The sequence below is a fragment of the Alosa alosa genome, chromosome 20 (assembly GCF_017589495.1).
Source record: "Alosa alosa isolate M-15738 ecotype Scorff River chromosome 20, AALO_Geno_1.1, whole genome shotgun sequence".
Taxonomy (NCBI): domain Eukaryota; kingdom Metazoa; phylum Chordata; class Actinopteri; order Clupeiformes; family Clupeidae; genus Alosa; species Alosa alosa.
Genome location: NC_063208.1, coordinates 11,396,436 through 11,411,061, shown reverse-complemented (window position 1 = coordinate 11,411,061; position 14,626 = coordinate 11,396,436). Strand labels below are relative to the sequence as shown.

Here is a 14,626-nt window from a genome sequence, read left to right as displayed (position 1 = left end):
ATATTGTTTATCTACCACAGGGGGATACAAAATAGGCCTGCCGCTTAGTCCTGCACATTCTCTCAGCCAAAACAAATCACACTTGTCAATTTGTCTCCATCTCGTACTCCATTTTGTGTATGAGTGTGTGCATGGTGTGAGTTTGTTTGTGTGTGTGTGTGTGTGTGTGTGTGTGTGTGTGTGTGTGTGTGTGTGTGTGTGTGCACGCGCATGTGGATTCGCTTGTGAGTGTGTGTGTGTGTTTGGGGAAGGGGGTGATGGTGTGTGTGTATGTGTGAAAATATTTGCCAAGTAGCGAAAATATTTGCCAAGAGAACTGTATACTTGTAGGCTTAGTTCAGAGACATTTGGTTTAGACCTAAGGTTTGGAGTTAAGTTTGATCTGAAGGAAATTGCATACGTTCATTGTTTTTTATATTGGTTGATTTTTATTTCAATTTCATCAGGAGAAGCAATTGTTCTATTTTCCAGCACACCAAACATCGTGTCCTTGCTGGATAATGATAATAAAATCATCAGGTGGAATCATCAGAGACTTATCCACTTTCTCCTGTCAGCTGTTTAATGACGTAGTTCCGGGATCTCCATGCCAGTAAAGGCAGACTGAAGCCGCGGAGCTGGGGCATGAAGCAGTTTCCGGGGCCTTCGGTTCCACTTGTAAACATGGCGGAGGAGCTGCTTGAAACGGTGGAGAGATTGCAGTCCAGACTCTCCGAGAACCAAGAGCCTCGGAAGGTAAAGACCAGTGGATTGGAGAGGGAAGGATGTAACATAATGAAGGTCGATCGTGTTGTAATTGGTTCTGTTCCAATGTGGCAACGCAGTGTAGGCTACTGAAAGTAGTAACTGCTTTACAACAGCACGTCACGCAATAAATGCGTTCACTTTCAAGCAGATTATGTGTATGAACCGCAGTTAGCTTTTGTAATAATTTACTGTTACAACCATAACTGAAATGTAACAATCTCTTAAGATCATTCAGTAGAAATCACGACGACACTTTTAAGCCGTAAACGTAAGCATAAGAAATGTCAACGACAGCTATTCCTGAAGTAGTAAGCGTAACGGAAACACACAGTGGTTGCAATAGTGTTGCTTGCACTTGTCATACAATGATGTTGCTTCTCAAATAGTGTTTGATAAGACCAGTTGGAAATATACGACACCACAACAGGGAATATAAACTCGATTATATTCTTGGCCTAGAAAAGAGTGAATATTTCCCCAAAGCCTCGTCAAGCTGACTTGCTGGGTAAACAGAACTCTCGTTCTCGTAGCCCTTACGTAGGCTACTTCTCCCCACTCATGATTAGGCCCACGTCACCATGCGTAGACACCGCCACCATGGTCACGCACGGGCGCAGGGCAGGAGTCAGATTTCTTCTTATGGTTGCACCTGGTGCCAGGTGTTGCGTGTCAACATAAAGTGCGAATGTAAACTCAGAGGGTCTGCTTCTTCCGTACTCCCTTCTGTTGATACATTCGGATTTAGACGTAATCCCTGCCCTGCTTTCATGTAATAATTTGCTAAATTGACAGCATAGATTTCATTGTTACTTCCTGCGTGTACTGTAGGTTGTTATTAACTATGTGTGTGTGTGTGTGTGTGTTTTATTTATTCAGCTGCTCAAGACGTTGAAGAGGCTGGCAGAGCTGCCCATGACTGTGGACATCCTGGTGGTGAGTCTGCACTATTCCTCTCTTTTGTCCTCAGAGAAACAGCAGGGGCATTATTATGAGGGGATTATGTACAGATTGCCTGGCGTTGCCCAGGGTGACTGTAGCACATCTTCATCACCAGTCTGTTTCAGCTTGTTATGGCTCCATCATGGCTTCTTTATTAAATGTAATAACACTAATCTGTGCTACTGTACTTACACAGCAGTCTTGTTGAGATACTGTCGTGGCAGAAGGGAAGGGTCTCTTGCCTCTGAGGTGTTTACACACTGTGATGGAAATGAGCGTTTTCTATTGCCATACAAAACCCAAGAGCATGTGTGTTTCTATACTGGGACAATCGGAGAGTGCCAAGGTGGTTAGGAACTGGTACTCACTACTAGGGCTATTACTACCTTTTGCTGTACTCCCAGTGTCTCCCATCTGGGTTGAAACTCACTCCCTTTGAAATTTTTAAGACTATGCTCCGTTCATGTCCTTGAGACACTGAATTTCCCAAAAACTTCCACCGAAACATGAATCATGTTATTACTGACTAGAATGACAGTGTGTGAGACCTTTGTTCTGCACACACACAACCTGTAAAAATGATCTCTGTTCCTCCCTAACAGGAAACGGGTGTTGGGAAAACTGTTAATTCTCTCCGCAAGCATGACTTAGTGGGAGAGGCAGCAAAGAGCATAGTGGCTAAATGGAAGAAACTTGTTCCCCAGTCTGCAGACCGGTAAGCTTATGTTTTTGGTGGTTAGCCACCTCGTTTGCTGTTTAGACATCCAGTAATTTCATATAAAATAAGGAAGTAGAGGGGATCATCTTGATGAATTTGTTATCTGAGAGAATGACCGACACCCTACAGTAGTGTCACAGAGGTCGTAATTCGTCCGCTGCTCATGGCCCTCGAACCCGCCACCTCGACACACACCGGCATGGGAGTCGAATGCTCTAACCACTGAGCTAAAAGCCCAGGCTTACAATTCAGCGGTTAGAAGCATTCTTAAGGTTAGAAGCGTTCTTAAGGTTAGGGGTGTGAGGATTTACACGTGCAACTAGCAAGCTAGCTCAGTTCGCATCCGTTACACTAGCAATGCATTTTAATGTTCAGTCGTAGTTCTGTTACCTGTTGCCCATTGACTCTGTTCTCTCATGAAATCTGTTTTAATTGGTTGTCTTTGATCATGTTTTCCCGTAGGCCTACTCCCACGAAAGATGATCACGCACACTCGCTAGCAGCAGACTTTAACCGGGGCCATAAACGGGTCTGTGAGCCTTCTCCTGAAGAGCTGCGCCACGTAGAAGAAGAAGAGGAGGAAGAGGAGGAAAGGGAGGAGGAGAGGGAGGATGAGTATGAGCACCATGGGCAAGAAGAGGAGGAGGAAGAAGAGGAGGAGCAAGAACCCATGAACCGCTACCAACATGGTTATTCCCCCTCTCCTCCGCAAGCGTACAGCCCTACAGCGCCCAGTCTGACTGGCCAGCGCCTGCCCCAGTACCAGCAGGCCTACGACAGCCCTCAGGAGGAGCCTGCGCCTAGTCCCCCACGGAAAGAGCCCCGCCACAGCAAGCCCCACCGAGACCCGGCCAGAGACCATCGAGACCGGCCAAGAGACCGCCACAGCGCCTCTGGTGGGCCGGAGCAGGAGCGGCGGAAACGACCCCCTCAGCCGCCGGCGGGTAGTGGGGGTGTGGAGGGAAAAAGGAGCAGCGACCGGGAACAGAGCAGCAGCAGCAGCAGCACGCATCGATCAGACAAACACAAAAACACACACACATCGCACGACAGGAAACACACACCGCATGACGGCAGGAAGGAGAAGAAGGGAGGAAGCGAAGGTAAATGTGTGTATGTTTGCGTGTGCCGAACATGTTTGTGATTGATGTGTTTGCAAGTGGTGGTGTTCTTGGTTTGAATTTATGTTTGTTGTGGTGAACAAGACTTGTGTGTATGAAGTGCTTTTGTTTGCATGTTAGGTTTTGTGTTTGTGTGCATCTAGTTATATTGGTGTGTGAGTATACTGGAAGTATATATTGGTGTATTGATTCTGGTTTCCTCAGCAATCCCACAGAAGGTCCTGTGAACATGGCTGACCAATCCCTATGTATGTGTGGTGTCTTTGGCAGGGAGGGCTCATTCGAAGCGGGACGAGACAGAGCCTCAGGAGGAGGAAAGGGAAGAGTTTGAGACCCCAACCATGTCCTTTGAGTCGTTCCTGACATATGATGCGCCCACCCCGACCAAGAAGAAGAAGAAGCTGCTTAAACCTTCTCCTAAGCCTGCAGCAGCTGCTCCACCCCCGACTCCCCCCTCCAAAGCCAGTGCCACCAATGGGGCCCGCAGCAGCAAACGCTCGGAACGTGCCCCATCCCCCACCTCCACTCCCATCACCCCTACACCAGAGAAGCGCAGAAAGGTGAGGCCCAATGCAAGGCAACCACCTGCCTCATCCAGCCATTATCCAGCCAACTCCTTGTACCCCAAAGTGTAACAAAAGTAAACCTCTCTCCTGACGCCTTAAGAGTAGTGCTAGTGAGAGGCAATGGGAAATTGCATTGCATCCAACAAAGTTGCTGACTTAGTTAGCAACTATGGTTTTGGGAAACGCGTCCCTGAGCTTTTAGCTCGATTTCTAGTGCGCTTGACCCCCGATCCAAGGTGCTGCTGTTTGCGGGTTAGAGTCCGGGCAAGCGCAGGGCTGAGCTATGTGGTTCAACATAATGTTGATTGCAAAAGCACCCAGCAACCATGTTGCTATTTTAGTGTGTTCAGATTTGACGTGCGAGGATTGTGTGTGATCTGCCATTCACGTTAATGTTTTATATCTCAATTCTCCCTGTTCTGGAGAAATGTAAAAAAACATTTATTAGAATGATTCATCACTGCCAGCCACTAATGCTTACTCACATACAGCTCCTCACAAGACTGACTAAAGGTTGGAATGGATGAATTGAAAGAAAATGTGGCTTGGCAGAGAGCCATAGATGGAGCTATTTCTAGAGGAACTTGCTCCTCCACTCATTACACCACATGCCTGGGCCCAGCCTAGACCTCTCAGCTATGCCCTGGAGTCTGCACATGTGCTTCACAGCCATAGAGTGCATTTACATGCACTTTAGTATCCTGGTCATGAGGCTTATCCTGATTTTGGTCACATTCAGGATATGGTGTTTATGTAACCTGCGTTGTGTTGAACCTGCGCGATTCAGCCTTGCACACGACTCGAACCCGTGAACAGCAGCACCTCGGATCGGGAGGCGAGCGTGCTGACAGTTGAGCCAATAGCCCAGGATACTAGCTCGCATGCCAGCAGCACTCTTGAGGCGTCGGGGAGTGAGGTTTACCAACGTTCCACACGCACAGCTAAGCTAGCTGGCATCCCTTACATTTACATGAACAGAGAAACATGGTTATTGATATCCCTGTATACGTGATGAATATTAGTATTCTGGTTACCAACAATATAGTTCTATTAACACTCCTTATCCCTGGTTTCTAATGCAATCGCCCGTTTGTCTAAGAAAACGGGATAAGGTATATACATGGCACAGTATCCCGATTTCTTTCAGAGTACTCCACCTAGCATAACCGGGATACTCAAAACACAGTAAACACAGTAAACACAGTCAGAGACATACTCATGCAATAACTCGGCAGTACTCCACACTCAGAGACTCTCCATGCAATACTTTACGATGACCGCATGGTCTCTGTCATCTCTTCAGGTGGTGGACGTGATGCCCACCCTGCCTGATATTCCTCTGCCAGCCATCCAGCCCAACTACCGGCCCCTCCCCTCAATAGAGCACACGCCGGTGTCCCCGCAGAGACGCAAAGGTCAGTTTCCATCTGTCTGGCTTCAGTCAATTTTCTTTCACTCCACCCTCTCTCTGTCTTGCAGTAGTATATGGGCAGCCGTGGCCTACTGGTTAGCGCTTTGGACTTGTAACCGGAGGGTTGCCGGTTCGAACCCCGACCAGTTGGAACGGCTGAAGTGCCCTTGAGCAAGGCACCCTCACTGCTGCTTGACCCCTCATGGGATCAAAAGAGTATATATACTTATACTTCCATCTGTCTAGTTTCAGTCTATTTTCTAAAAGTAGTAATGGCAGTGCTCTTGGTAGTATATGACTTATTATAAATCGTGTTGTGTTGATCAATTCATGTTTAGCTCTGAGTGGTAAGATGTCTGTCCTCTCTTTCCAGCAAATCAATCAATTTATCTTCCTTCTTCCTCCAGTTCCTGTGTCGTGTGATGAGGAGGATGCCGGCTTCACGGGCCGACGGTTTAACTCTAAGATGGTGGTGTACTCTGGGTCCAAGACCGCCTACCTGCCCAAGATGATGTCTCTGTATGAGCAGTGCATCCGCGTCCTCCAGAACAACATTGACTGTGAGTCCCTGTAAAGGAGACTACTGTATTTCTGCTGTTTGAACGATTGTGTTTGTAGGCGTACTTCACTTAAACACACAGTATGGAAGAACATGCAGGTGATATAATCTTGGGGAGTAGCCATTGCAATTGTTACCTCATTTTATCAGAATATTCTTGTAAGTGTTTGTTTTGGGATATGGTGTACATATTGAATGCTGACATGAATGTATATGTGGTGATGAGTTCTATCAGGTATGCAATAGATGACTCCAGTATGTCCGTCGGGCTACATCGGGTATGACAGACAGGCTACACCGGCTGTGAAATTGTTCATGGAGCGTAGACATCGTGTTAGAACACTGGTCTAAGTTTTGTACACGCTGCTGTCACATCAGTTGTAGCCAGTTCCATTGATTATAGTGAAAGCTAATTTTTGCATACACTCCGTGAACAGAACTTTTAAGTGCCTGATGTAGTGTTTCTGTGAGAGGCCTTTTTTAAGTATCAAATTTAAGTATCAAAGACACCATTGTTGACCCTGTATTGCATTGTATTAAATTCTGATTGATGACGTTTACATAGCAATCGATGAAGTTGGGGGCGTACCATTTGAGATTCTGGAGCCAGTGATGGAACGCTGCACCCCAGAACAGCTGTACCGCATTGAAGAATGCAATCAGGTGGATAATGCACTCACAGAAATACACTCATGTATAGCCCACACGCACACACGCACACACACACACACACACACACACACACACACACACACACACACACACACACACAAAAGAGTACCTGTACTATAGGAGGAAGTCATCTTTGTATGAATCCAACCTGGATACAAACACCCAGACATTATACTTGACACTCATACTTGACTCTGACAAAGATGTGGCACACGTTGAAACGTTAGTCCTTATGTTGGCACCTGAATAATAAAAACTATTAAAATTCAACATCTTTGTCGCTCGGGTGAACTCTCTCTCTCTCTGACACTGGATTCGGTCCTCTCCCGTCGATGCGCTAGATGTGACCCGCAGTAGCGCGGAGGTACATTTGTTTTTCTACCCAGACACTATATTGTGTTCTCTCATTCTCATTCTCATTCTCTCCGTCTTTTGCAGCACTTTTTGGAGGACACAGATGAGCTGTGGATGAAGCACTGCCAGCGTGACTTCAAGCGCCAGTCTCCGCTTGAGTATGAGTCATGGCGGGAGCTGTACCTCCGTCTGCACGATGAGCGAGAGGAGCGTCTGCGCAAGCTCACGCAGAACATCAGCTCTGCCCATGCCAACCGGCCCAAAGGTAAAGGCTAAGGGCACAAGCAACAAAGAAACATGTAGCAGCCTACACATCTTTGAAGTTTATTTAGAAGTGTATTAATTCGCCTTATTCACCCGGTGGCTAGAGCGAGGCTAAAGGGTACACTTGCCATTACCCCTCAGTCCAGCAGATGGTGGTGGTAATGCACTCCGTTTGCAAACTGCCAAAAAAAAAGCTCACCGAAAAAGAAGGGTTCACTGGCCTGCTCTTCTTCAGTGAGTTTTTTTTTTTGGCAGTTTGCAAATGGAGTGCATTACCACCACCATCTGCTGGACTGAGGTGTAATGGCAAGTGTACCCTTTAGCCTCGTTCTAGCCACCGGGTGAATAAGGCGAATAGAATGAACCCCTTGAGAAGGGCCATCTCATATTTGAGGGGGTCCTTCGTACACACACACAGAAAACAATGCCGTACACGAGACAGGTCACAGAAACACTCATACATATTCAGACAGAAGCTCTCCAACACCTAACCACATCCACACAAACTGATCCACGGGTAAGAACAAATTATACCAGTTATACAGGCTTCGATAAATTTAGGTCGATACACACAAAAGATGTACACATGACCATGTCCTAACTCAAAGCTTGTATTACTACATTAGGGAAAAGGAAAGGGAAGACAAATATCTCTATCTCCACAGCTTAGGGTGCAACTGCTCTTCCTCGGTTTTCCCTTGGCACATACAGTAATTTTCTTAATTTACCTCTGTCACTGAGAGTGCAGTATCCAAAGTCCTATCACGTAGCAGTCTTACTACATAGATTGGATCCCACATGTGTTAAATGCAATCACACGTGATAAATGCTTCACAGAGTTCTATTTCTCACAGCAATCAAAACGCCTGGGTAACACCACTACTTACAAAAAAAAAAAACACTCTCTCGATTTTACTCAGGTTCACAACTATTATCCAACTGAATCCTACCTCATGGGGTGTTCCTTCCAAAGTATCTTGACTAGAACCACTCTCTGCATCTTACTACCTCACCACAGGGGTCCCCCAAGGCTTGATGCTGGGGCCCCTTCTCTTTGCCATTTACACCACCTCCTCGAGTTTGATAATATGCTTGCAAGGCTTCTTAATTCACTGCTATGGAGATGATGTACAACTCTATGGGTGCGAGTTTCAGAAAGTATTTTGCTGGCGGTAACAGGAGCACATGCCCACTGTGGTCAGAGTGAAGTCAGACACACAAACTGGGCAAACAGAGTCAGGACAAAGTGATAACTACGACAGGCCTACTTTTGTAATATTCTATCTTTGTATAGCGTTAGTATTAATTGGAAAGACGTGTAAAAAGAGATGAATGAACTGGATGAATTAACTGACAACATCGCAAGAAATAGATGCCCGATAACTGCCCAATGTGCATTACAGGATGGCCGCCAAGTGTGGGGACTTTGATTAGGACTTTGATTTAATGCTGGTTGCATGTGATTGGTTAATTCAAATTCACTTCACCTTCAAGTCTCACCCATTTCAGAGGATGAATGAAGGAACATAACCTTCAGCTGAACTTCTCTAAGACTGTACTACTGGTCCTCCCAACCAAACAAACTATACATCACATTATCAAAATTGACTCCCTATCTTTTAATTTAGGTGTCATGATTGATGACCAATTAACCTTCTCTGACCATGGTGCCTCAATCACCCTGCCATGGCGCGTCGCACTGTTCAATATAAGAAAAATTAAGCCATACCTAGCTCAATATGTTACCTAACCGTAAAGGGGGCCTCCTGGCCTGTACAGTGAAACCCGTAAAGTATAAGTATATATACTCTTTTAATCCGGTGAGGGAAAGATAATCCAGAACATGCTGGCATGTCTGGTCTTCTATCAACAGAGGTGTAACAGTTGAATTTGGTAGCATATGTTGCAGCTGTCTGAGCACTCACACTTATCCTCTTGTGACAGGTCGTCAGGTGAAGATGGCGTACGTGAACTCGGTCGCCAAGCCACCACGTGATGTGCGTCGCCGCCAGGAGAAGTTTGGAACGAATTCCGGAGCCAGCTCCAGTGCCAGCTCTGCATCCTCAAATCCAGTCCGGTAAGACACCTGAGCAGGTGACACGGTGTGCATGTTTTCTGTGGTGCAACGGTGGTTACGCGGAGGACGTGGACCGTCCGACGCGCGGCGGATTATTTCTGATAATGGACGCATCGAAGGGCATTATCCCATTTATACCATGGTCACTTACGAAATAAATAAATATGAAATCAATTATTAATACTAAATGAGTTTTAGAGCTAAAATCGTTAGCTGTTTATCGCAACGCTGTGGAATGTTGATTGTTGATAATGCTGCCTTGGTTACCAACTAGCGTTTGAGCCAGCGCAGTGATTTAGAACTGTCATCAGGCAACGTCTTTTTATAGGTGTAGTACATCACTTTTTAAATGACACCCTTTTCAACCTAGACCATGGTATAAATAGTTGTTAATCTAGTAGTTAGGAATACTTACTTGAAATGAGGTGGTCAATCATTTGCGCTTTATACGTACATTTATCTTAAAATGCTTCATGGTATTTTGTATACTAGTAATCTTTTCATCAAAATGATTAAGTTGAAAAGCCTCAGGTTTATAGAAAATGTCCTGTCCTGTCCGAAATGTCCTATTTTGGATAGCTCTAATACTTACAAACTGATGTACGAACTGGTGTAGACATATTTCCAAAGCAGTGTATAGCAGTTTGTTTTCAGTTAAAAGGTACACTATGCAATATTTTTACCTTAATATAACCTCTACGAAGCCAATTTGATGGTAAACGAACTTGTAATAGGGGAATCGTGCACCTAGCATAGCCATAGAGCTTTGCCGTAGCGGGTCGTTACCGAGAGAACCAGCAATGCAACTTCAAGAATTGCCGACCTGGAGACATCTAGCGAGAATCGTGAAACATTACCTTGTCAGTAGATATAGCTCTTTGGAGATAGATTTTGCCTATTGTTAGTCCTTTGCCACCACAACAAGAAGATTTTCATTATGTACAGGGGGAACAAGCCATGAGAAGTAGACTATTTACAATGGCAAAATAAAATATAAATATAGTGACTCTAGGGGGAGCTTTAAGGAATCGCCAAAATGCCTGAAAGTGCATAGTATACCTTTTAATATCAAAACTTATTTCAACACTTGACAACTGTAAAGCTGTCTGCTATGTTCAACTTCAGGTCTGATTGATTTAAATTTGTGTTGCCTTTATGTTCCCATCAGGATCAAGCCAGCAATGGCTTACACCTCCCAGTCAGATGACGGGGGGCACTCCTCATATAGCAGCCCCCCCGAGACATCCCGCCCCTCTATGTCCGGTGGGGGAGGGCCCAGTGCACGTGACAAACCACAGGTTAAAAGTAAGTCCTGCATCTGTCTTCTGGTCTCTAAGGCAGGGGTTCTACATTTTTTTTGGTTCCAACCCCTGCTCTAAAGCTACTCCCATGGACCTTCCTCTGTCTCATATTCACTGTTTGTAATCATTGATTCACTGATTACACTGGACTCTACACATACAGATGACCAAAAAGTGATCAGATACCATATCTGCTGTGTGGTTCTTGGACTACAGTTATTAAGTGTGCAATATTTAGAAATGGTCAAATTCAAATATATCAAGGTTATTAGAGCAGAATCGGGGGTTGGGTGATTCTTAGCAAATGGTTCGATTTGTGTCCTCATGGTATAATTAAGTACAAGTTGTGTAAAAATGTGTTATTTGTTCCACCTTGCTTACTAAATGAAACCTTTCTCCACTAGGTAATACAAGGTTTATACCCTCAGGGTTTATTAACTCTAAAATAATTACTCTCACACTGTAAGCACTCTACAATGCCATGTCCACAGTCAGTATTTATTTTTTAACTTCAGTTGCAAATATAAGTAATACAAATCAAATAATGTTTTTAACTATAATTGCAAAGAACTATTTCTGATACATCTCACCACATGATATTTATATATCATATATATATTGATATTTAAAATCTTGAAATATGGTCTGTCCCCCTGCGTTACTCTGAACAACAATCATTCTGGACACGCCCTTTGAATGTATCTCTAGTTACCGGACTCAGGAAGTACAAACAGCTGAGTTAATATCTATATCGGAGTTAATATTAATATGGCTAATTCTTCACAAAAAAGTCTTATTGTGCAGTCACCATGTGATATCCTGTTGTTTATCACATGAGTAATAATAGCCAACTTTAGCCTAATTTGTCCCCCCACGTTACTGCCCCCAGGGTGGTATTGTTTTAACATTGGTTTTACATGCTATGCTATTACATACACCCCTTTACCATTATTGAACTGGCCCAATATATTTTTGTCATAGTATAACATGTTCTTCAGATAAAATTAGTCAATAAAAAAAATTACATTTTTAAACTAGATTTCTACCCTCCAATGGCACCATTTGCCTTACGTTTTGGTTTATGGGATTTTATATCAGTAAACTTTTAACACTTTTCTTTTCCTTTTTACTTCCAAATGCAAGTAATGCATAGGATGTTAAGAGTTTGTTTCCCTGACTCAAAATAGGAATCATGTTTTTTTTTTTTTTTTTTTTGGCTTTTTGTTTGCATAATGGTTTCCCGAGCAACAAATATGTGCATGGTTGTATGGTATGCCAGTTTTAACTGAATAATAGCCCTCTAAGGTGCAATTGCATGGAGTGAGTTAAGAACCAAGAGTAAAACCTTTAAAACCAATTCTAGAACTTACAGGAAACCAGTGAAGGAACTTTAAAACAGGTGTGATGTTGGCTCTCTTTCTGGTCTTAGTCAAAACATGCCGCTACATTTTAAATGATCTGTAGCTTATCTATGGTTTTCTTTGGTAAACCAGAAGACAGAGCATTACAATAGTCGAGCGTGCTAGTAATAAAAGGATGTGCTAATTTCTCTGTTTTTGCATGGGTAAGAAATGGCTACATTTCTTTCTCTGTATTTCTCAGATAAAAAAAAAAAAACATCAGCCCAAACATAAGCAAACAGTGTAATTACATTAGACGAAATCAGCACCTACTTTTAGTCAGACCCGTTGTCACATTTTACCAATATAGTGGTATTCAAATGTTTCACAGTGATTGCATATAAGGAATTACAGTGTTGTTTTTTACGATTACAGTGAACTTTTCTATGAACACAATGAAATATACATTGTATAGTGCTCAGTTGAAAATTAGTGTAATGCATAAGACATTTTGGTTACATTTTTAGGCCTATTTAGAGAGAATCTTGGTTCTCACTTGAGTTGATGTTAAAATGTCTTGCTCAGATATAAAATGTACTTGCAAAATTGCTGATAGGAACTTGCTAATGCAATGCAATGTTTTCGGTTCAGGGGAAGTCACTATCGTGAAGTAATTGTTTACACAATAAAGATGTAGAAAATGCTGTTTTTCCTTTTGTGGCCATTAAGGTGACCACAATAGATGCTTATGGAGATGAGACATTTCATTAAAAAAATTACTCAATTCCAACCTAAATCTAACTGCTGCACAGTTGTTTCCTATGGCCGTGCTTATAAAAGGTTGTGTGGTATTCCTGATTGTGACTTGTCTGTCACTGAAGTCTGTGCATTCCTTTCAAATCATGCAAATGCTGTAGTTTCTTAGCTTGAGATCATTGACTGTGTCCAACTACTGACTCAGGACTCCTCTCTGGCAGCCAAGTGTTTAGAGAATGTTTATGATTAGGCCTTAAGAGCCCAGGGGTTGTTGTAGGTGTGGGGAAACACCATTAAAATGCCCTGTGGACCACACTTCCTGTTCCAGTTCAGCTTGTATGAGCTGCGTTTGGCCCTAGGATTTATTGTTAGCATTGGAAGAATGCTGTTAATGAATATTTAAAGTTGATTTTGAATTTTGAAACAAATTTGTCTTGTCTTTGTCTTGTGATCTGTTTATCAGCCTCTTAAATTACTCATTTGTTTTTTCCCTTCAGAAATTGCTCCAATGATGGCCAAAACAATCAAAGCATTCAAGAACCGTTTCTCTCGGCGATAAGGACAGAGAGTGACTGACTGCGGTGAAAGACTGTAGTTTAGTGTTTTTTTAACCTAACAATGTCTTTATGGTTATAAATGTTCTGGACAGACCACTGGACCCCCTCAGTCATACCAGAACACACACACACACACACACATACACAAACACAAACTCATCCTGGCATGTGGTCCTTTTTATTTTTCACTCAAACGCTGGCACTACAAATGGCTTGAGACACCAGGCTATGAACTTTTACTGCATTCAGATTTTTTTAAGCACATACAATTTGGTAGGATATCAAATAGCCCAAGGAATATGAATTTGGATCTTTCATTGACATCAAATGAGCTACATTTGATCTCAAATCAGCTACATCCCACTGTTCCCACACTGTGCAAGTTTGAGCGTGACGTTCACACTGCGGTATGACTTGATGTATCAAAAAGAATGTGTTTGTGGAGAGCTGGGTTAAGCACCACCGTGCAGCCTCCCTTTGTTACAGCATTTTCAAGAGAAAGAGAGAATGGGGAAAAATGAGAATTTATAGGAACCTGCAACTTAATGCAACTATTTATTTAAATCCTCGGGGCCAGGCTCCCCAGAGCCTGCCAAACACAAGTGGATCAAAATATTAATTTTAATAGATTTTAATGATGTAATATGAACATTTTTAATAAAATTGACTTTTGCCCTCATTTGCTTGAAAATTGTTTTTGTTTCCAAAACATGTAGCCTACTTCCCTTATGGTTCTTATCCATTAGCCTACATATGTGTTAACAAACACACATTTTTTCAGGTGTCATGTTATTGTAACATCTTGAACATGGGCTACTTGGGAACTTATCTGAGCCAGCAGGTCAGCTCATTCATCTTATCAGTACGATTTAGCACACCCTTTCTGCACAGCACATAGACTGTTTTATAAACAGTCTATGGCACAGCATGACCAGGCGTTTTATCGGCCTACATTTCATGGAGAGGCTACTACACCTTTATCTTGATTAATTGAATTAGGTTACTTGTTTCGTTAGGCACCTGTTTAGTATCAGCATGCTGCCAGACAGTTATCTTGTTATATGCCTTTCCAGTAAAAACCTTTAAAATGTAAGGCGGGGGACTCTAGTGAAGCAAATTTCAATGCAGCCTACCCACTGACCCGAGTGTATTTCTTAAAATGGCCACTGAGTGGCGCAGGATAAAACGGAACGTTATTAAAATAGCCAATCAAAGAATTTGTTTTCTGTTACGTCTAAACTAGG

The 14,626-nt window shown here is 43.2% G+C and overlaps 1 protein-coding gene across 1 annotated transcript; it reads left to right on the top strand.

The window, feature by feature from the left end:
* Window positions 1-593: 593 nt before the first annotated feature.
* Window positions 594-14,061, top strand: eloa (elongin A). The gene is made up of 12 exons (XM_048228934.1): window positions 594-735; window positions 1,624-1,680; window positions 2,289-2,401; window positions 2,867-3,507; window positions 3,796-4,085; window positions 5,395-5,506; window positions 5,910-6,062; window positions 6,627-6,724; window positions 7,172-7,352; window positions 9,296-9,428; window positions 10,597-10,733; window positions 13,323-14,061. Exons 1-12 carry the CDS (start codon window positions 625-627, stop codon window positions 13,382-13,384), a joined length of 2,088 nt encoding a protein of 695 aa, XP_048084891.1. The 5' UTR covers window positions 594-624; the 3' UTR covers window positions 13,385-14,061.
* The last annotated feature ends 565 nt before the right edge of the window (window positions 14,062-14,626 follow it).

What these genes read in the sequence shown, in the direction of transcription:
- eloa (XM_048228934.1), top strand. Translation starts at nt 625, where the DNA reads ATGAAGCAGTTTCCGGGGCCTTCGGTTCCACTTGTAAACATGGCGGAG. An exon ending in GTCCCCGCAGAGACGCAAAG is followed by an intron (nt 5,507 to 5,909) that starts GTCAGTTTCCAT and finishes TTCTTCCTCCAG; the next exon opens with TTCCTGTGTCGTGTGATGAG. An exon ending in GCATCCTCAAATCCAGTCCG is followed by an intron (nt 9,429 to 10,596) that starts GTAAGACACCTG and finishes TGTTCCCATCAG; the next exon opens with GATCAAGCCAGCAATGGCTT.